Below are 22874 nucleotides of genomic sequence, written 5' to 3' on the forward strand. Positions count from 1 at the left end.
GCCAGGGTATATTGAGTGTTACAGCTGTGTATTGAAATTTAGAATGTTTTATCTTCTAAAAAATTAATTACTTGGGGTGACTTACACAACATCCCCAACCAGTGGGTCTCTCCCTCTGTCCTTTTTACTGTTGGGAACTGCTTGCTTGCTTTGTTCTCTCCCCGTACCCAGACTGTAAACTCTGTGAAGGCAATAGCTTAGCTTCTTTATTCGTGTTATTTCTAGGGCCTGGGTGGAATACAATAACTACTAAGGAAATTAGTGAGAGGAGGAGAGAACGGAATGGATGGATGGATGAATGTGTTAATACATGGTTAAAGACTATTTTTCCTTGCTAAATATTAGTAGGAAAAACTTTTTTTTTCAGAGGGTGAGGTAAAGCTGGAAACGTGAGAGACACCACAAGGAGGCAGTAGAATTCCACATGCGCTCCCTCTGCCAAAAAAAAAAAAAAAAAAAGAAGAAGAAGAAGAAGAAAGAAAGAAAAAGAAAGAGAAAAAAACCACCCCCTCAGAAATGTGTTGACCTGGGCTGGTGCCTCAGAACAGATGCCTGGCTGAGCCAAAATGGGCCAAGAGAGATGATTTGTAATGAGGACCATGGGGGGAATTAATGCAACGAGGCTACAGCGCCACTAGGGCAGGGATGAATGATCACTGGAAATGGATTCTGACACACAAGTTCCAGCGCTGGGCAACATCCCACGTCTGCCCCTGGGAGCCACAGCCAAATAATAGCATGTTACTCCTTCACCCCCGTGTTCCTTCCCTACTAATTAAGCAAAATATTCAGGCTGATTATAGGGATTTCATTCTCCTGCCATGACATTTCCTCACTGAATTCTCTCTCCCTCATTCAATAATAGATAGAATTGTCACAGATATTATTATTATTTCCCTCTTATCTTCCCAAGAGGTCACTGAAACTTTCAGCCCAGAATCTTCAAGCCCTACATATTTGTGTAGGCTGGGGAGAAAGAAAAAATTCTTTGAAATTTCAAATATATATCTAATTCCTGTGAGGGACTGGGAGATGTAACCATGGAAACTAGAGCATGCCTGTAACCATGGAGACCCATTTAATCCAGCTATGCCATTTCCATCTAGAAGCTGGTAGGACTCTCTGGCTGTCAGAAGGACAGTTAATATGACTGGGCGATTTTAATTGTTTAGATAAATTTTGCATAGACATTTAAGTAATTTCTGAGTGTTGCATATACTTTAAAATGTTAGAGAGAAAGTCTTTTGATAGGACTTCCTCTGTAATTTCTTAAGAATCCACCAAATCTTTCTCCCTCACTCTCTTACCACACCCCAAGCCATCCCTTAGTCATTCAGCAAACACATGTTAATCACCTTGGTGTGGGGGGCACTGCCTGGATACCACCAGATATGTATTCCAGATGCTATATATCATCTGTCCCTCCAGCTTTAATGCTGAGCCAAGTCCCTGAATAAAGGACCCATTTATCAAAGCTTCTTTACCAGAATCCATCAGAATTTGGCCTTGCATTTCCAGAATGTGAGATGTGAACGAGCCTTTTCTCATTCTGAAGGAAACTTGTGCTAGCCAATGTCATAGAAGTGCTTCGCAAAGTCAGATGATTTTGTTCATGCCATTTCTTTGGATCTTTTCCCTGGTGTGCTACAACCCCATCTTCACCTTTGCAACTAAAAGCCTGATGATAGTTTGGTTTGTGAGCTGCTTTGTGGTGTGTTCTGTACACCAGTGTGGTTAAAAGGCAGAATGTTGGAGTCAAGTCACTTGTGTCTGTCACCTACCCATGTGTGACCCCAGGCAAGTGATTGGTCCTCTCTAAATCTCAACTTTCCTCAACTAGCCTGGCCTGCAACGGCGCAGTGGATAAAGGGTTGACCTGAAAAGCTGAGGTTTCCAGTTTGAAACCCTGGGCTTGTCTGGTCAAGTCACATACAAGAAGCAACCTCTACAAGTTGATGCTTCTCATTTCTCCTCTCTCAGTCTCTCTCTCTCTCTCTCCCCTCTCTCTAAAAAAAAAAAAATCAAGTAAGCAATAAATACACTTCAACTTTTCTCATCTAGAAAAGGGAAATAAAACCTATCTCTTTGGGTTATTCAGTGATAACTTCACATGGCTGTACAGATCCCTTCTACTTTACTCAACATCTGGTTCAAATTTTTATAACCTCCAACTGTGGGCCTGGAACTCTCAGGCACAGCAAATAATAATGGTGGAGGTGATGGTAACATCAAGCTCTTATATGGTGCTTACATATACACCAGGTACTGGTCCAAGCCCTTCACATATTTTGACTCATTTAATTCTTACAACAATTCATTGAGGATTGCTATCAAATTCTTTATACAGGTGAGGAAACTAAGGCCTATGGTATTTAGGCAAATTTCCCAAGGTGCATGGTGGGAAAAAAGTGTAAACCCCAGCAGTGCCTCCAGAATCTGCCCTTCCCACCACTGAGCTCATGTCAAATAGCTGTCCTGGCGCACTATGAGTACAGTACAGGCTCACTCACCAACATCTTCATCAGCTCCTTTCCCAGGGGCCTTCTTCCACATCTTAGAAGAAAAGGTCAGCCCTGGCCGGTTGGCTCAGTGGTAGAGCATTGGCCTGGTGTGCAGGAGTCCTGGGTTCGATTCCCGGCCAGGGCACACAGGAGAAGTGTCTATCTGCTTCTCCACCCCTCCCCCTCTCCTTCCTCTCTGTCTCTCTCTTCCCCTCCCACAGCCAGGGCTCCTTTGGAGCAAAGTTGGCCCGGGTGCTGAGGATGGCTCTATGGCCTTTACCTCAGGCACTAAAATGGCTCTGGTTGCAACAGAGCAGTGCCCCCTGGTGGGCATACTGGGTGGATCCTGGTCGGGCACATGTGGGAGTCTGTCTGACTGCCTCCCCATTTCCAACTTAAGAAAAATACAAAAAAAAAAAAAAAAGGCAGAGCAAAGAAAAGAAAAGGTCAGCCTTCTGCCAACCCCTCACCCCTCTCCACCCTACTTCAAGTTTGTTACTCCCTTAATTACCCCCTTTTTTCTTGATCCTCAATTTTCCTCTCGTTTGGCACCTTCCTGTCAGTATGGAAGTAGATCCAAAATGTCTTGTCTTTTTTTTTTATCTTATTTAAAACAACAACAATGTGACTTTGTCATCCTCTCTCTCCTTTTCACAACCAAGCCCCTAAAAAGTGTTCTACCCTTGTCTTTAAGCCTCCTGACACACCACTCCCTGTGGCTCTGCAGAGCTGTTTAAGTAAGTGGCCCCAACCCTTCTCTCTGCAGCATTGAATGCTATTGACCACTTTCTTCCCTTTCAAACTTTCACCTCGCCAGGTCCTTCTGTGCTTCCACCGGCTGGCTTTTTCCTCCTCCATCTCCTTTGTTGATTCCTCCTGTGCTGCCTATTGTTTACATTCGGGTGACCCTGGAGTCCCTTAGCCCTTGTCTCCTCTCTCTGGGGACTGTCAGCACCGTGTCTGGATCTTTAGCCAGAAATTTCTTCTGAACTTCAGAGCAATAGATAAAAATGACTATTAATCACAGCCAGAGAAAAACATATACCACATAGTTTCACTTACATGTGGAATTTAAATAACAAACAAAACAGAAACAGACTCAGAGCTACAGAGGCTGGGGGTGGAGCTGGGGGGAAAAGGTGAAGGGATTGAGAAGCACTGATTGATTGTTGCAGAATTGTCATGGGGCTGTGAAGTGCAGCACAAGGAATATAGTCAGTACTATTGTAATAACTATGTATGGTGCCAGGTGGGTACTAGAAATGTCAGGGGGAACAGTTCATAGAATATATGACTGTCTTACCACTATGCCGTGTATCTGAAACTAATAACAATAATATTGAACTGACCAGGCAGTGGTGCAGTGGATAGAGCGTCAGACTGGGATGCAGAGGACCCAGGTTTGAGACCCCAAGGTCACCAGCTTGAGCGTGGGCTCATCTGGTTTCAGCACGGTTCACCAGCTTGAGCCCAAGGTTGCTGGCTTGAGTAAGGGGTCACTCACTCTGCTGTAGCCCCCCAGTCAAGGCACATATGAAAAAGTAATCAATGAACAACTAAAGTGCATCAACGAAGAATTGAGGCTTCTCATCTCTATCCCTTCCTGCCTGTTTGTCCCTATCTTTCCCTTTCTCTGTCTCTCTCTCTGTGTCACAAAAAAATAAAATAAAATAAAATAATAATAATATTGAATGTAAACTATGATTTAAAAATAAAAATGTTTAAATTGACTATTTACCATCTTGACCTGGAGGGTCCATGGCTCCTAATCCTCAGTTTGTCATGACCATCCATCCAGGAGCCCAAGTCACCCAACTGGAAGTCACCCTCCAGTCCTGCCTGCTCACCTGCTCCATATGCACATCTTAAATACAGTGTGTCCGTAAAGTCATGGTGCACATTTGACTGGTCACAGGAATGCAACAAAAGATGATAAAAATGTGAAATCTGCACCAAATAAAATAAAAACTCTCCTAGTTTCAGACCCATTCAGTGCATAGATTTTTTAGGGCTTCTTAGGTAGCTATCCCGTATAGCCTCTACAGACTCGTCACTGACGGCCTACCAGAACGGGGTTTCTCCACCAAACTGCCGGTTTCCTTCAACTGCTTATCCCACCAAGTAATGTTATTCCTATGTGGTGGCGCTTCGTTATGAACGCGCCAATATTCACGTTGCACTTTGGTCACGGATTCGGATTTAGCGAGCCACAGAACACACTGAACTTTCCTCTGTACCATCCACATCTCGACTGGCATGGCTGTGGGCTGCTCTGCTGTATACACAGTGTTACATCATCATCTGCACATGCGCACATGCTGCCACATCATCCTACAGAAACTGGGAGGGTTTTCCTTTTATTTGGTGCAGATTTCACATTTCTATCGTCTTTTGTTGCTTTCCTGTGACTGGTCAAAAGTGCACCATGACTTTACGGACACAGTGTATATCCCCTCTGTTCCCATCCCTTCCACCACTGCCTTAGTCTAAGCTCTCATCCTTTCTCTTCTAAAACATTACAATCATCCCCTGACCAGTCTTCCTCAACCCTACACCTCAACCTCTGTCAGACATAATGATACCAGCAAGGTCTTTCTGATATGCATATCACTCCATTGCTCAAAATTCTCCCAAATCCTCAATGCCAAAATAATAAAAACAGATTCTTCTGCATGACAAGAAAGGCCCTTTCTGCCCCAACTGCTGCCCCAGCTCTCCAGCCTCCATGGCTTCCCCTCCACCTCCCTAACCACAACCTTTCCAGCTCTGTGGCTATAACACTGGCCTGGATGGAATGGTCACAAGCATCGTGCTCACACTTCCTCCCTTGGCACATTCTACCCCGTCTTCCTGGAACTGCTTCCCCAGCTTGTCCACCAGGCAGACTCCTCATCTATATTCTGCTTCCCCTTTGCCATCCTCCATGCGCTTCCCACCCCCTCACAGCCTGGCCTCCCTCGTGCTTTCTGCACACTCCCATCCAACAATTATCTTATTGTTCTACAATTGTTTCGTCCATCTCCCTCCTAAGACTTACTGGTTCCTTAAAGGCAAGTACTCTTTATCTTTTGCCTGGTATTTTTGTCCTGCCGGTGCCCAGCAAAATACCTTCACAATAAAAGACATTAAATATTAGATACTAATATTTTTATCAAAAGGATGGCGATAACACTCCATCATCATCACTATCAACATCAGAAAGCACACAACCCAGGGTGGGGCAAAGCAGGTCTACGGTTGTTCCTATGGAAAATAATATGATAAATAATAAATAATAACACAGGAATAAATTCTGTGTTTCATGTACTCACAACTATAAACCTACTTTTGCCCCACCCTGTTTATGCTGATGGAAGGAGACTAAATTTTGGGTGGTGAACACATAATGGAGTATACAGATGTCATGTGATTTTTTTGTACACTTGAAATTTATATAGTGTTATTGGCCAATGCCACTTCTATAAATTTAATAAAAACAAAAGAAAAGAAAGCACACATGAAGTATTGTTGATAACTGAGCAAAGAGAGTTGACCACACACCAACATAGATCCAAGGGAGATATTAGTATAGATACCTATGAGACAGGATAGTAAGAATCTAGGAAAATTCCTTGACAAGAGGAATGGGGAAACTGAGACAGACAGCTGAACAAACTAGCCGAGCAATTTACAGCCAGATACAGAAGGTCACCAGTGTTGTAAGACCCGTGTGCCTAGCAACGGGCCTCCAGGAATGAGTGATCTTTCATATCCCTGGCCATGTGGTTCACAGGCCTCCTCCCACCTCCCCTCCCTGGTGATGACATCTAGTTATATGTCATCAGTTATATGTCAGCTCCAGGCGCAGAAAAGCCGCAAAAGCAGGCAGGGGAAGCCAGGCCCAGCTACGTAATGAATGATTCTGTCCTGGCACCGACCAATCAGCAGAGACCACGACTCTGGCCATGCTTACCTGGAAACACTGATCAATATTGTGGGGCAGCTGTGTTAGGCTTGCTCACTGGTTTACCGGCTGCAAGCTCTTTGCCTGATTAGTGTGTGAGCACGTGGCAGTGCTATGTGTGAATGGCTTATGTAAGACTATGGATTAGTGCTTGTGCACAGGAGACTGCAGATGGCAGATTGCCTGCCCACCACTGTGAGGGGCCATTTTGCTGTTTGCCCGAGAGGCGGTTTCCCTGCTTCTGTGCTTGTCTAACATTGTGAGATTTTATTAAAACGGAATGGCCTAACCCTTTCTGGCTCCACAGTTTTCCTACCATTTGCCTGAATCCAATGTGAACCTGCCTGGCGTCAGCCACTGGCATTACAATATTCTATTCAGATCCTACCCTGAGACCTCCACTAAATATCCCCACCACTGGAAAGCAGACAAAACCCCTCAAGATAAAGGAAGCCATCACTGGGTTCTCTTGAGCACACCTGTGCTTTATCTCAGTCATGAACTTGTTATTTTCTTTCTCCTACACTCTCACTGTCCCCAGCTTTAATAAATACACTCTTCAGATCACCTGGATTCATGTTGCGAAATCTTTCCTCCACAAAATCGAGAATCCTCACACTACCGGCTGGCCCAAGTCGCATCTGGTGACACCAACATGTATGATGTAAAACCATTAATATACAGACATTACTCATTCACACACCAGGTGAGGTGTCACAGGTTGCTTCAAACTCTGACATTCTGCAAATGAAGGCATTAAGCCAAGACCTACAATCAAATCAACCATCATCTGAGTGCCTATTTTGTGCAAGCTATTTCACCAAATGCTATGATGAATGGATAGTGTGGGGCAGCTGTGTCAGGCTTGCTCTCGGGTGTACCAGCTGCAAGCACTTGATTGGTGCGTGAGTACATGGCCAAGGCATATGTGCATAGCCTATATAAGGCTGTAGGCACTTCCCCTGGGCGGCACTTCTTCTAGATTGCTCTCCGGCCACCGTCACTGCCGCTGCCACCACTGCTACCACCACCACGAGATGCGGTTTTCCTTGCTACCTTGCCCTTAGTGCGAATAGCAGATTTTCCTTTGTTTATTAGCTTGCCTGTTCTTGTGACCCTCCAAATAAATAGGTACGGCCCAACACTTTCCGACTCCGCACTTTCTCTACAGTCTGCCCGAGTCCAATGTGAACCTGCCTGGCCTCGGCCACCAGCATACAGATAGGAATGAACACTTACCAGTATTTAGATCAAAGATGACTATAATTAAAGGGTATTTAGACACAAGATTTGGGAAGTTAAATAAAGGGAAACAAAGGATTGCACTCATTCAATTTGTTCAGCTAGCTGTGTTAGGGCCCAGCTTTTTGCCAGGCTCTGTGTCGGCAACTGGGGTGTAACAATGAAACCATGTGCTCTCTGCCTCCGATATGCTCATGGCCCAGCAAGGCAGGCGGACAATACAACCATCAACCCCAGAGGCAGGGGGAAAGCGCTGTGACTAATTCTGCCTAAGGAGGGAACACAGAATGGAGCACAGCTTGCTATAAATTTGCCAGTCATGACATTTGGTCTGGCTCTTGAGGGGCTAATGAGTCGTTTTCAGTGGAGAAGGCAGAGTTCCACATGGAGGGAACAGAATGAACAGAAGTGCATAGGGTTCAATGCTGAGGCATTTTGGAAACCATCGGTTTTCTCCAGGACTCACACGGGAACTACTGAGTACGTGCTTGGGACTCCAGAGGCTGTTCCAGAGCCTGAGTGTGCACAGTGGGAAGTGATGGGCAGCCCTGTGGAGCTGGAGCGCACAGTGTTGGTGCTGAAGTGGGTGATGAGGCAGGCTCACCCATGCACACTGGCACAGCAGCAGCCTCTGAGAAGGCCTCCATCCTCCCAACACCTATCTTCCGCCTCCATTCAGACACATCCCTGCCCACGCCGTCTACCTCTCACTCCTCCCGTTCTTCCCTCCACAGTTCCTCACACCTGAGAAGGTTTTATTTCATTTACCACTCATAGTTTTCAGGTGCAGGGAACAGAACCGCCTCTGAGGGAGTGAAGAAGCAGAGGAATCCATCAGAAGGACATTGGATGGCTTGTGGGATCCCTGAGAAGGCCAGAACCAGGCTCCTACTCATGCAGCCAGGAACAATGCCCACAGTGAGGCCTTAGAAACACTGGTGTTGCTATGGACACTGGACATCACAGCTTCCTCCACTGAAAACTACACTGGACACTGGATGCTGCCAAGGTCACTGTCATCACCCGTCACCAAAATAGGCTGTGCCTTACACCTGTCCTTCCAAACATCAGCTTTCTAGTCAAAATCAGGGGTAAGTGTATCTGACTGGCAGGTACCCTGTTTAGATTCAGGGAAGGCTGGGAAAGCAAGCATCTGGTACTTTCTGATTCTATAGTGTCTGCAGCCTCTGCTCAGATAGAGGAAAGGGCTTCAGTGTTCGGATGACTCGCATGCTCAAGATTCCCCTCATGTCTTGTTTTCATACTACATAGTTGTACTTGCCAAGCTGTCCTAGACCTTAGGGGTAGGTAGGCGAGGTTTAGCAAATAAAAATACAACACTCCCAGTTACACTTAAATTTCCCATAAACAGTGAATAATTTTTAAATATAAGTATGTTCTATATAATATTGGGAGCATACTTAGACTAAAAATTATTGTTTATCTGAAAGTCAAATTTAACTGGGCATCCTATGTGTTATCTGACACCCTCCCCGGAAGTACCTTTTCTGTTTCTATTCTATATTTCACTGCACTTTTCTACATTATACCAGAGCCCGCTTTTAGGTAAGCTAAAGATGCTACTGCACGAAATTTATATTTGAGGCGCTAGCCTAGCTGCCTAATCCTGGTTTTGACAGCCAAAAATTGAAAATTATCCACCCTTTCTCTTTGCTTTCTTCCATAACAAATTTTCATCTCCTCCATATCAGATTTATGCCTAGAGCCAACCGAAGTGAAGGTTACGTCTTTGGGAAAGCAAAGGAGATAAGCACATTAAAATTTAAAAACTGATCCCCGAGTTGCAATCAGAAAAAGTAGGATCAGTAGTGCAGAAATTGTTCATGAATTTTTTATACTAGGCTCGCTCAAATCCTAGGACCTCCAGTTTACTCTGACTCACACTTCACAGGGTTTTAATAGGAGGTGAAACCGTAAGTGAGGAAGCTGATTTGCATGTGTGGTGTATGAAAATTGGTCTCTGAGTCAACAATTACTGTTGCTCTCACCTCACACGTGGCAGAGTGGATCCACTTCCCAACTGCAAATTTCTTCCTTTAATGTAAAAATGTAATGTAAAAATTCTTCCTTAATGTGTTGAAAGTCACTGCATTTCAATATATTGCAGACAAAAATTATTAAAACTATTTCCTAATGTTATTTAAAATTTTAAATCATAAATGACACAAACAAGGCACATGACTTTGCCAAATTCTCCTAAGACTACACACACACACATACTTTACTCATTTACCTAGTTCTTTTTTTTTTTTTTTTTTTTTTTTTTGTATTTTTCTGAAGCTGGAAACGGGGAGAGACAGTCAGACAGACTCCCGCATGCGCCCGACTGGGATCCACCCGGCACGCCCACCAGGGGCAACGCTCTGCCCACCAGGGGGTGTCGCTCTGTTGCCACCAGAGCCACTCTAGCGCCTGGGGCAGAGGCCAAGGAGCCATCCCCAGCGCCCGGGCCATCTTTGCTCCAATGGAGCCTCGGCTGCGGGAGGGGAAGAGAGAGACAGAGAGGAAGGAGAGGGGGAGGGGTGGAGAAGCAAATGGGCGCTTCTCCTGTGTGCCCTGGCCGGGAATCGAACCCGGGACTTCTGCACGCCAGGCCAACGCTCTACCACTGAGCCAACCGGCCAGGGCCAACCTAATTCTTACATGAAAAATAATTAGACCTTCTCAAACCAATGTCAGCTTTCTCTGGGCTGCCAGACAAATCACAGTGGATATTTCTTTCTTTCTTTTTTTAATACTGTTAAAAATGTTTATTTTATTGATATTATAAAGAGAAAAGGAGAGAGAGGGAAAAAACAGGAACATCAGTCTCTTCCTGTATGTGCCCTAACCCAGGATCGAACAACCACCACTGCGCTTCCAAATGATGCTCTAACCCAGTGGTCCCCAACCTTTTTTGGGCCACGGACTGGTTTAATGTCAGAAAATATTTTCATGGACTGGCCTTTAGGGTGGGATGGATAAATGTATCACGTGACCGAGACAAGAATCAAGAGTGAGTCTTGGATGTGACAGAGGGAATCTGGTCATTTTTAAAAAATAAAACATCATTCAGACTTAAATATAAATAAAACAGAAATAATGTAAGTTATTTATTCTTTCTTTGCGGACCAGTACCAAATGGCCCACAGACCGGTACTGGCCCAGGGATTGGAGACCACTGCTCTAACCAACCAAGCTATCCAGCCAGGGTTCTTTTTTTGTTGTTTTTAAGATTTTTATTTATCGATTTTATGAAGGGGGGAGCAGGGCAGTGAGAAGTATCAACTCATAGTTGCTTCACTTTAGTTGTTCATTGATTGCTTGTCATATGCCTTAACCAGGGTCTCCAGCTGAGCCTGTGACCATTTGCTCAGGCCAGCAACCTTGGGCTCAAGCCAGTGACCATGGGGTCATGTCTACAATTCCACACTCAAGCCAGCAACCTCGCACTCAAACCAATGAACTCAAGGTTTCACACGTGGGTCCTTTGCGTCCCAGGTCAATGCTCTATCCACTGTGGTAGCACCTGGTCAGGCAATTGGTTTAGATTTAATTGTCTTTTTAATGGCTGAATAATAATTCCTGATGCTGGTATGCCATTAATTATTCAGCCATGGGCTTTTTTTTCCAGTTTTTGTCATAATAAATAATGCTGCAATAGCATTCAGGCACATGAGTTTTTATGAAGAGTGGTTTTATTTCTGTGGCATAGATTCCCAGGTGTGAGCTTGCTGGGTCAAAGGCACATTAATACTTAATCTTAATAAATATTGTCTTCCATTGCAATGGCTTGTTTCCCTGGAGCCATCCTTTTCCCTCTTTGCTCCCTACAATTCTCTTTCCCCACTTCCCTGCCAAATTCTTTCCCTCTTTTATTTATTGTCATTAAAATCTTGACGTGTTCATCTTAGGTCTATTTTTTTTTAATTTTTCTTTTATTAATTTTTAGAGAGGAGAGAGAATGAGAGAGAGAGAGAGAGAGAGAGAGAGAGAGAGAGAGAAGGGGGAGGGAGGAGCAGGAAGCATCAACTCCCATATGTGCCTTGACCAGGCAAGCCCAGGGTTTTGAACCAGCAACCTCAGCGTTCCAGGTCGACGCTTTATCCACTGCACCACCACAAGTCAGGCTTAGGTCTATTTTTATAAACTAAAATGTTAAGCTGTTTGTGCTAATCTATGAAAATACATTATATTAAAATTTTAAAAGTCATCATTTTAAAAGGCTCAACAGGAAGAAGCCCTCTTCTGCAGAAGGCCAGGTGATTGAGAATATGACTATAGGTGTGCAACATGAGACCTAGTTTTCCTTTCTATATTTAATCGAGATATATGTTCACAAACACCCAAGCACTATGGCAACTGAGTATTAGCAGCAGCAAATTATGCAATCCCCTGCCAATGTTTCCTAAGTAATTCATCATATAAGACGCATTTCCTGAGCATACTCTGCACCCCTAAATCTCACTCCTCGAACTATATATTCACTTGACAAATATTTATGAAGTGCTGGGCGTGCTGGGCACTGTACTGGGTGGAGATATCTGTGGAGTTGCTGGGACGTGCTGGGCACTGTACTGGGTGGGGATGTCTGTGGAGTTGCTGGGATGTGCTGGGCACTGTACTGGGTGGGGATGTCTGTGGAGTTGCTGGGATGTGCTGGGCACTGTACTGGGTGGAGATGTCTGTGGATTTGCTGGTATGTGCTGGGCACTGTACTGGGTGGGGATGTCAGTGGAGTTGCTGGGACGTGCTGGGCACTGTACTGGGTGGGGATGTCTGTGGAGTTGCTGGGACGTGCTGGGCACTGTACTGGGTAGGGATGTCTGTGGAGTTGCTGGGACGTGCTGGGCACTGTACTGGGTGGGGATGTCTGTGGAGTTGCTGGGACGTGCTGGGCACTGTACTGGGTGGGGATGTCTGTGGAGTTGCTGGGACGTGCTGGGCACTGTACTGGGTGGGGATGTCTGTGGAGTTGCTGGGACGTGCTGGGCACTGTACTGGGTGGGGATGTCTGTGGAGTTGCTGGTATGTACTGGGCACTGTACTGGGTGGGGATGTCTGTGGAGTTGCTGGTATGTGCTGGGCACTGTACTGGGTGGGGATGTCTGTGGAGTTGCTGGGACGTGCTGGGCACTGTACTGGGTGGGGATGTCTGTGGAGTTGCTGGGACGTGCTGGGCACTGTACTGGGTGGAGATGTCTGTGGAGTTGCTGGTATGTGCTGGGCTCTGTACGGGGTGGGGATGTCTGTGGAGTTGCTGGTATGTACTGGGCACTGTACTGGGTGGGGATGTCTGTGGAGTTGCTGGTATGTACTGGGCACTGTACTGGGTGGGGATGTCTGTGGAGTTGCTGGTATGTACTGGGCACTGTACTGGGTGGGGATGTCTGTGGAGTTGCTGGTATGTGCTGGGCACTGTACTGGGTGGAGATGTCTGTGGAGTTGCTGGTACGTGCTGGGCTCTGTACTGGGTGGGGATGTCTGTGGAGTTGCTGGGACGTGCTGGGCACTGTACTGGGTGGGGATGTCTGTGGAGTTGCTGGTATGTACTGGGCACTGTACTGGGTGGGGATGTCTGTGGAGTTGCTGGGATGTGCTGGGCTCTGTACTGGGTGGGGATGTCTGTGGAGTTGCTGGGACGTGCTGGGCTCTGTACTGGGTGGGGATGTCTGTGGAGTTGCTGGTATGTACTGGGCACTGTACTGGGTGGGGATGTCTGTGGAGTTGCTGGTATGTGCTGGGCTCTGTACTGGGTGGGGATGTCTGTGGAGTTGCTGGGACGTGCTGAGCACTGTACTGGGTGGGGATGTCTGTGGAGTTGCTGGGACGTGCTGGGCACTGTACTGGGTGGGGATGTCTGTGGAGTTGCTGGGACCTGCTGGGCACTGTACTGGGTGGGGATGTCTGTGGAGTTGCTGGGACGTGCTGGGCACTGTACTGGGTGGGGATGTCTGTGGAGTTGCTGGTATGTGCTGAGCACTGTACTGGGTGGGGATGTCTGTGGAGTTGCTGGTATGTGCTGAGCACTGTACTGGGTGGGGATGTCTGTGGAGTTGCTGGGACGTGCTGGGCACTGTACTGGGTGGGGATGTCTGTGGAGTTGCTGGGACGTGCTGGGCACTGTACTGGGTGGGGATGTCTGTGGAGTTGCTGGGACGTGCTGGGCACTGTACTGGGTGGGGATGTCTGTGGAGTTGCTGGGACGTGCTGGGCACTGTACTGGGTGGGGATGTCTGTGGAGTTGCTGGGACGTGCTGGGCACTGTACTGGGTGGGGATGTCTGTGGAGTTGCTGGTATGTGCTGGGCTCTGTACTGGGTGGGGATGTCTGTGGAGTTGCTGGTATGTGCTGGGCTCTGTACTGGGTGGAGATGTCTGTGGAGTTGCTGGTATGTGCTGGGCACTGTACTGGGTGGGGATGTCTGTGGAGTTGCTGGGATGTGCTGGGCTCTGTACTGGGTGGGGATGTCTGTGGAGTTGCTGGGATGTGCTGGGCTCTGTACTGGGTGGGGATGTCTGTGGAGTTGCTGGTATGTGCTGGGCTCTGTACTGGGTGGGGATGTCTCTGGAGTTGCTGGGACGTGCTGGGCACTGTACGGGGTGGGGATGTCTGTGGAGTTGCTGGGACGTGCTGGGCTCTGTACTGGGTGGGGATGTCTGTGGAGTTGCTGGGATGTGCTGGGCTCTGTACTGGGTGGGGATGTCTGTGGAGTTGCTGGGACGTGCTGGGCACTGTACTGGGTGGTGGTGTGCATACAGCAATAAATAAGGTGAACCAGGTCCCATTCTCACAAAGCTTATCCTCTAGCTGAAGAGAAAGATATGAAACAACTTATTACACACATTTGTTTAAATAATATTTCTACTGTGATAATAAACACATAAAACTTGTTGAAGCTACTGTACTGTGTCTCTTATTAAAGCAGCCTACATTCAGTGAATGCAGATTTAAACATTTTTAAGTCTACAGTTCAGTGCCATTAAGTGTATCCACATTGTTGTGTAACCATCAATACCATCCATCTTTACAAATCTTCACCTGGCAAAACTGAAACTCTATACCCATAAACAGCTCCCCGTTCCCTTCTCCCCAGCCCCTGGAGACCACTGTCTGCTTTCTGTCTCTCTGGATTTGACTCCACGTGTGTAAGTGGAATCAGATATGTCTTTCTGTGATTGTCTTATTTAATTTATCATAGTGTCCTCAAGGTTCATCCATGTTTAGCATGTGAAAAGGTTTTCTTCTTTTTAAAAAATGAGCAATATCTTCTTGTATGTGTATAGACCATATTTTATTTATCTACTCATCAGTGGACACTTGGGTTGCTCTCACATTTTGGATAATATTTAAATTTGTTTCCTTTACTTTTTTTAAAAGAGGTTTAAGCTTCCACATTAGACACAGAGCTGGTAAAGACTGGCCAATCATTTCTCCCCCTTAACATTCACTACACATTCCCAGAGTAAATATATGTTATAACTACTATTTTTTTTATGTTAACCAGAGTTTTCCTAACTCTTACCTTTTCTCTTCTTGCTTTCTCCCTGTTGAAGTCATGAAGCTGTGCTCATTGCCCAGGTGATGGAGGGCAGGATGAAAAGGTTTTCTGAAGGCTTCTCTGGCTGCTATTATCTAATAGCCAAGGTACTTATGGAAATAAAACCAGATAGGACTCTAGGTATCTTAACAGACAGCTTCATGGACAGATATCACTAAAGACAAAGGGGTCACTCCCAGTACCTTCTTTTCTTCCTGCTCTCAAACTAAAGAAGCTAAGTGCTACAGAACTATTGAACCCTTTGAGACCACAAGTTCACGGAAATTCTATTTTTACTATCACGGTTGAATGGGATTCTGAAGTTTAAATTAAGTTATGTTCCTTAGTTGCCTCGGCTGTGGACTAAGATCTCTACTCCTATACACAATGGATGATTTAATTAAATGTATTATATACTGTGACTGGAAGACTGGTTTCTATGAAAACCTATGACAAGTACCTGACCCGGTTACCTGAACTTGAGCTGAGATCTCAAGGATGAATATGAAGCATCTTGACAAAGGATGTGGGCCAAGCAGTCAATTCTTACCCTTAATGCTGCAAGGCTCCAACAATTCATGTCCTCTCCCCCTCATAAAAATATTCCCCATATTGCTTTGTTACCAGGAAACTTTGTCCAGCACACCCCCTTGCAATAACCGTAGCTTCCCTACTCTTAGTAGCATTCTTGAGAAGCCCAAAGCTCCATGTGGATGTTTAACATTGAGAGTTCTTTAGATGTTTTCAGATGCCATTTTGATCTTTCAGCATATCTGTTAAATATCTGAGCATTCTTCATACAACACAGATGTAGCAGCTCATATATGTTTTTTTTCCCTGTAACATTTATATTCAATCCTAGCATCTCTCCATCATACAGAGCCATCATGTTGAGAAGCAAATCAAGGAAAAGTAGTTTCCCCACATCATTAATTACTCTATTTCTAAGCAGACACAAACACATTTCCTCTTTGGCTTTGGAACAGCTCATAGGCTGCCAGCTGGGACTTCCAGAGGCTTTAAGAGCCTTAATCACCAAAGAGCTTTGTTCTGTTTAAGAAAAATAAGACTAAATTAAAGGCACACTCAGATATTTTTCCCCTGATTAGAATAGGCACAACATTTGATGATTTATTTTTTATGCACCCACCACTGATGTTACTATAATTTTAGTAAAATTTTATTGAAATATAACCCAATTATAATTTAACTATTTAATCTACATTTATTTTCTGATCTTCAAACTCATATCCAACTACTTACTACATTTTCTATGAATAGCTCATGGGGATCTAAAACAGGAAAAAACCTTTTTTTAGATTCACAATGCTGCTGATACCAAATGTGTGGCTTTTTTCCCCACACCAAGAAATTTTCTAATTCTCAGTCTTCACCAACTAGGTGTTCTACAATTCATTTTAATTCTGATACTGTGTATCTTCAGATGCCCCAAGTTAAGGACTCAGTCCCACAAGTCTGCCCCCACTTCAAACACCAATCACAAATCCCAGATTCCCAACTGGCTAGAAAGCCAGGCTTCTCATGATGCCCTTCCAGGATGTGATCACGTGTTAGAATAGCTCACAACTAGGGAAACATTTTACTTACCATTACCAGTTTATTATAAAGGACACAACTCAGGAATAGCCAAACAGAAGAGATGTGTAGGGCGGGTATGGGAGGAGGGGTGGATGTGTGCAGAGCTTCCATGCCCTCTCTGGGGGCACCACCCTCCTATCACCTCCATGTTCTCCCCATCTTGGTGATTAAGTCAAGCCCAGCCCCCTCCCCTCGCCCCAGAGGCCAGAGTGTGTGTATGGGGGACTAAAAGTTGCACCCTCTAATCACATGGTGACTTCCTCTAGTGACCAGCCCCCTTCTCTAAGAGCCACTACAGCGGTTCTCAACCTGTGGGTCGCGACCCCGGCGCGGGTCGAACAACCAAAACACAGGGGTCGCCTAAAGCCATCAGAAAATACATATTTCCGATGGCTTTAGCCGCTGAGAAGACGCACTACCGTCTGCAGCAGCGCTATTCAGCTAGAACGCACGCCGTTATGGACGTGTGTTCCAAACTGAATGCCTGAGGTCATGCGCAGATGTGATTGCATCATCCGTCCGGGGCCTAAGGGGTGGGGGAAGCAAGGGGGGGGGGGATGGGATGCTCCACAGTCCATAGCAGCGCATTACATGTGTCCGACGCTTGCTGATGTCATCAGTGGGCGGGTGCAGCAAGCGCTGGAGGACAGAAGCCTAGGAGGCAGAGAGCCAAGAGAGCCTGCGAGACAGCCTGCTGGTATAAAAAAAAGGTTAATAATGTGAAAACAGTACACACACCATACACACAATACTGTGTAAGTGTAAGGTGCTTTGTGTGTAATCATTACACAGTACACAAAGCAGCTTACACTTACACAAAGCACCATACATTTACACAGTGTGAACTACATCGGTCTTCTACTATAAGAGACCACTATAAGATGTAGTTCACACTGTTCCCCAATGTATAATTATCTCCCATATCTCCCACTATTTTCCCATATTCTGAATGAGGAAACTGCTGAAATCAGCGGTTTCCGGCATTGAATCGCCTCCTATTGATTTCATTGGGAGTACGGTGGATTTTGTGGAAGAGAGCTCCCGAGAATCTCGGGTTACCACACAATCCGCCGCAGCCTCCTTTTGATTTCAATAAGAGGCGGAAAAATGACAGTTTCCGACACATTTCTTCCTCTCCTATTCAAGTCAATGGGAGGCTGCAGCAGATTCCGCTCAAATATAGAGCATGTTGCTTAATTTTTTTCACGCTAGAACTTTTCCTAGAGCAGAAAAATACCAAAGGTGGAATCCGCCACCCCCAATAGACTTCTATAGGAGGCAGATCTTTTACACTGCAGATTCCTCAGTGTGAGGCCTCTTTCAGTCCATTGACTTGAATAGGAGAGGAAGAAATATGTCGGAACTGCATTTCTGCCATACAGGGGATTTCTCTTCTGCGGAATCCACGGGTCTCCTATTGAAGCAAATGAGATGTGGATTCCACCGCAGAAACCGCTGCTTTATAGTGTGAAAGAGCCCTGAAAGATACCATGCTGTGCAGAAACTGCAGTGTATCCTATGACGTAGTTCACACTGTTCTATATAGAAAACTTGCCACTAATCTGGAAAAAATGGATCCATTAGTTAAGCAGCTATTTACGGAATGGTAGCCCCAATACACTAGGTAAGGAGGTCCATTAGTAATAAATATTTCTCAATATATAATTAAATATTGTTTTTGTGATTAATCACTATGTTTAAATTATGTTTGATTTGTAGCAATGAGAATACATAATGCATATCAGGTATTTACATTCCGAATCATAACTGTAGCAAAATTACAGTTATGAAGTAGCCACCAAAATTATTTTTTGGTTTGGGGTCACCGCAACATGAGGAACTGTATTGTGGGGTCACGGCATTAGAAAGGTTGAGAATCACTGCACTAGAATAAACTAAGGTATGATTGGAAACGCCTTATTATGAATAACAAAAGATACTCCTCCCATCCCTATGAGTAGGAAAGTTGCATGGGTTTTAGAAGCTCTGTGCCAGGAATTGGGAGCAGAGGCCAAGTGTATATTTCTAATGAAGTCACAGCATCTCAAGGTAATCATGTCCAAAACTAAAATCTCGATCTTGCTCCCAAAATTAATAATATTGCCGATATCCCCCACTTGCTGTTTCCAAACTCCAGAAGGCATTTACACAAGCTGTTCTTCCTGCCTGGAGTGCTTCTCTCCACTTCTTACCTGACTGGCTTCTGCTTATCTTTCAGATTTGAGCTTAAATGTCACTTTGTCAAAGAGGCTTTTCTTTGACCCTCTCCCAATCTAAATGACATTCACTCATATTCCCTACAATTCTTCTTCATCACACATCACAGTTTTTTTGTTTTTGGTTTTGTTTTTGGTTTTTAAGTCAGGAGAGGAGATACTGGAGAGACAGACTCCCACGTGCACTTGGACTGGGCTCCACCCAGCAACCCCATCTGGGGTCAACACTCAGACCAACCAAGCTATCCTCAATGCCCGGGGCTGACACTTGAACCAATCAGGCACTGGCTGTGGGGAAGGAAGAGAGAGAAGAGGGAGAGGGAGGGGGAGAGAAGCAGATAGACCTTCTCACATGTGCCCTTACCAGAGATCAAACCTGGGACGTCGAATGATGGGCTGATGCACTATCTACTGAACAAACTGATCAGGGCCACATCATAGTTTTTAATTATGTGTTTGATGATTTTTTGTGTTGTCTGGCTTCTCCCTGGGTGTGTGTGAAGATACTAGATTCCTGACTTCCTCTGAGTTCCCAGCAGCGTGCCTGCCATGTATAGTGGATGCTCATATTTGTTGAATGAATGAGTGAATTGTCTACATCTGATGACGTCAGAGTAATGGCGCTGTAGGAAGCGATACCGATAAATCTCCCCCAAAACTCAACAAGATCTTCAACCAGAAACAGAAAAACCTATCCTTGGAGCCTCCAGATGTTTCACAATACACCCGAAGGTATGGTCGAGCGAAAAATTGGCTAAATATATACAAACCCCGAAGGAAATAGGGAGTAAGAAATGCTCCGCCTTTCTCACTAACCTAAATAGGGCTGCTTGCACTGGGAACTGAGAATATAGAAACTAAGGCGGGCAAAGGGGGTGAATAGATCCAGGCTGCGGCACAAAAGGCTGAACCAGACTGTGGCACAGAGATCCAAGCCGAGGAAAAACTGTGCCTGGGGCAACCCAGGCAATACAAGCTAACACTCGCGCCAAACCCAGATAAAGAAAGACAAGCGGGGCAGCCATTTTCCCTGATCTCCCGGTCGGCGCGCGCAGATAGTGGGCGAGAGATTCCTTCGAAAGCCCCGGGAGTGGGTGCCCATGTTACCCCACAGAGAGGCAGAGTCAGAGGCCTTTGTGTGGGCTGAAAGCGGAATCTCAGGCCGCCCCAGCGCCCTGAAAAAGCCGCACACGGGGAGGGAGCGAGAGCCAATTCCAACGCTGGAACTTTTCCGTGCAGGTGGGGGTTTCACTCACAGTGTGAGGCGGCCGGCCTAATATCCTGGTTGGTGCGCACAGAGAGTGGGCAAGAGATTCCTCCCAGCACCTCAGGAGTGGGAGCCCGTGTTATCCCACAGAGGGGCAGAGTCAGGGGCCTTTGTGTGGGCCAAAAGCGGAATCTCCAGGCCGCCCCAGCGCCCTGAAAAAGCCACGCACAGGGAGGGAGCGAGAGCCAATTCCAATGCTGGAACTTTTCCATGCGGGCAGGGGTTTCACTCAGAGTGTGAGACTGCCAGCCTGATATCCTGGTCTGCACACAGATAGTGAGCGAGAGTTTCCTCCAAGCGCCCCAGGAGTGGGCGCCTGCCATTGTTACCGGACAGAGTGGCAGAGCCAGAGGTCTTTGAGTGGGCGGAAGCCCTGCCTGATTAAGCTAGCAGCTCTGACTGACTGAGCCTTACCCAGAGCCCTGTGCTGAGTGGGAATAGAGTGGGGAGTTGCCAGATCTTTGAGCCTCTTACTATCCAGGCAGAGGCAGCAGCAACCCCATAGCTGGATTATCAGGCTACTAATTGAGGAAGGAAAGACTAGGAGAGAGGCTCCAGGAACACGGACTCTCTCACTGTTGGAGCCTATAAATGCTAATGAGCCTCGACTGCCAACGAGACTGAAGCACAATACATGACATCGCCATAGAGACTTATCAACTGCAAACCTCTACCTGAGCGTGCCAAAGGGCAGAACCCAGGGTACAGAGTCACTGACCAGGAAGAGGGAGAGAAAAGAAAAAGCAAGAAGATAACCTCTCAAAATCAAGAATAATCCGCAGACTTTATAGCCTATCTCATTTTATTATATTTGTTCGTTTGTTTCTCTTCATTCTTTTTTTTTTTTTTAATAAATTTTTATTAATGATAATGGGATGACATTAATAAATCAGGGTACATATATTCAAAGAAAACATGTCTAGGTTATTTTGTCATTAAATTATGTTGCATACCCCTCGCCCAAAGTCAGATTGTCCTCCGCCTCCCTCTATCTAGTTCTCTGTGCCCCTCCCCCTCCCCCTAACTCTCTCCCTCCCTCCCCCCACCCATGGTAACCACCACACTCTTTTCCATGTCTCTTAGTCTCGTTTTTATGTTCCACCAATGTATGGAATCATGTAGTTCTTGTTTTTTTCTGATTTACTTATTTCACTCCGTATAATGTTATCAAGATCCCACCATTTTGCTGTAAATGATCTGATGTCATCATTTATTATGGCTGAGTAGTATTCCATAGTGTATATGTGCCACATCTTCTTTATCCAGTCTTCTATTGAAGGGCTTTTTGGTTGTTTCCAGTCTTGGCCACTGTGAACAGTGCTGCAATGAACATGGGGCTACATGTGTCTTTACGTATCAATGTTTCTGAGGTTTTGGGGTATATACCCAGTAGAGGGATTGCTGGGTCATAAGGTAGTTCTATTTGCAGTTTTTTGAGGAACCACCATACTTTCCTCCATAATGGTTGTACTACTTTACAGTCCCACCAACAGTGGATGAGAGTTCCCTTTTCTCCGCAGCCTCTCCAACATTTGCTATTACCCGTCTTGTTGATAATAGCTAATCTAACAGGGGTAAGGTGGTATCTCATTGTAGTTTTGATTTGCATTTCTCTAATAACTAATGAAGCTGAGCATCTTTTCATATATCTGTTGGCCATTTGTATTTCTTCCTGGGAGAAGTGTCTGTTCATGTCCTCTTCCCATTTTTTTATTGGATTGTTTGTTTGTTTGTTGTTGAGTTTTATGAGTTCTTTGTAAATTTTGGATATTAGGCCCTTATCTGAGCTGTTGTTTGAAAATATCATTTCCCATTTAGTTGGCTGTCTGTTTATTTTGATATCAGTTTCTCTTGCTGAGCAAAAACTTTTTATTCTGATGTAGTCCCATTCATTTATCTTTGCCTTCACTTCTCTTGCCATTGGAGTCAAGTTCATAAAATGTTCTTTAAAACCCAGGTCCATGATTTTAGTACCTATGTCTTCTTCTATGTACTTTATTGTTTCAGGTCTTATATTTAGGTCTTTGATCCATTTTGAATTAATTTTAGTACACGGGGACAGGCTGTAGTCGAGTTTCATTCTTTTGCATGTGGCTTTCCAGTTTTCCCAACACCATTTGTTGAAGAGGCTTTCTTTTCTCCATTGTGTGTTGTTGGCCCCTTTATCAAAAATTATTTGACCATATATATGTGGTTTTATTTCTGGGCTTTCTATTCTGTTCCATTGGTCTGAGTGTCTATTTTTCTGCCAATACCATGCTGTTTTGATTATCGTGGCCCTACAATGTAGTTTAAAGTCAGGTATTGTAATGCCCCCAGCTTCATTCTTTTTCCTTAGGATTGTTTTGGCTATTCGGGGTTTTTTATAGTTCCATATAAATCTGATGATTTTTTGTTCCATTTCTTTAAAAAATCTCATAGGAATTTTGGTGGGAATTGCATTAAATTTATATATTGCTTTGGGTAATATGGCCATTTTAATTATATTTATTTTTCCTATCCAAGAACAAGGAATATTTTTCCATCTCATTGTGTCTTTTTCTATTTCTCTTAATAATGCCTTGTA

The 22874-nt window shown here is 45.1% G+C and overlaps 1 protein-coding gene across 1 annotated transcript; it reads right to left on the bottom strand.

Moving 5' to 3' along the window:
* Nucleotides 1-12185: 12185 nt before the first annotated feature.
* Nucleotides 12186-14474, bottom strand: LOC136404210 (uncharacterized). Its single transcript, XM_066383613.1, has one exon. It carries the CDS (start codon nucleotides 14472-14474, stop codon nucleotides 12186-12188), a length of 2289 nt encoding a protein of 762 aa, XP_066239710.1.
* Nucleotides 14475-22874: the final 8400 nt, after the last annotated feature.

This window comes from Saccopteryx leptura, chromosome 4 (assembly GCF_036850995.1).
Source record: "Saccopteryx leptura isolate mSacLep1 chromosome 4, mSacLep1_pri_phased_curated, whole genome shotgun sequence".
NCBI classification, from domain to species: domain Eukaryota; kingdom Metazoa; phylum Chordata; class Mammalia; order Chiroptera; family Emballonuridae; genus Saccopteryx; species Saccopteryx leptura.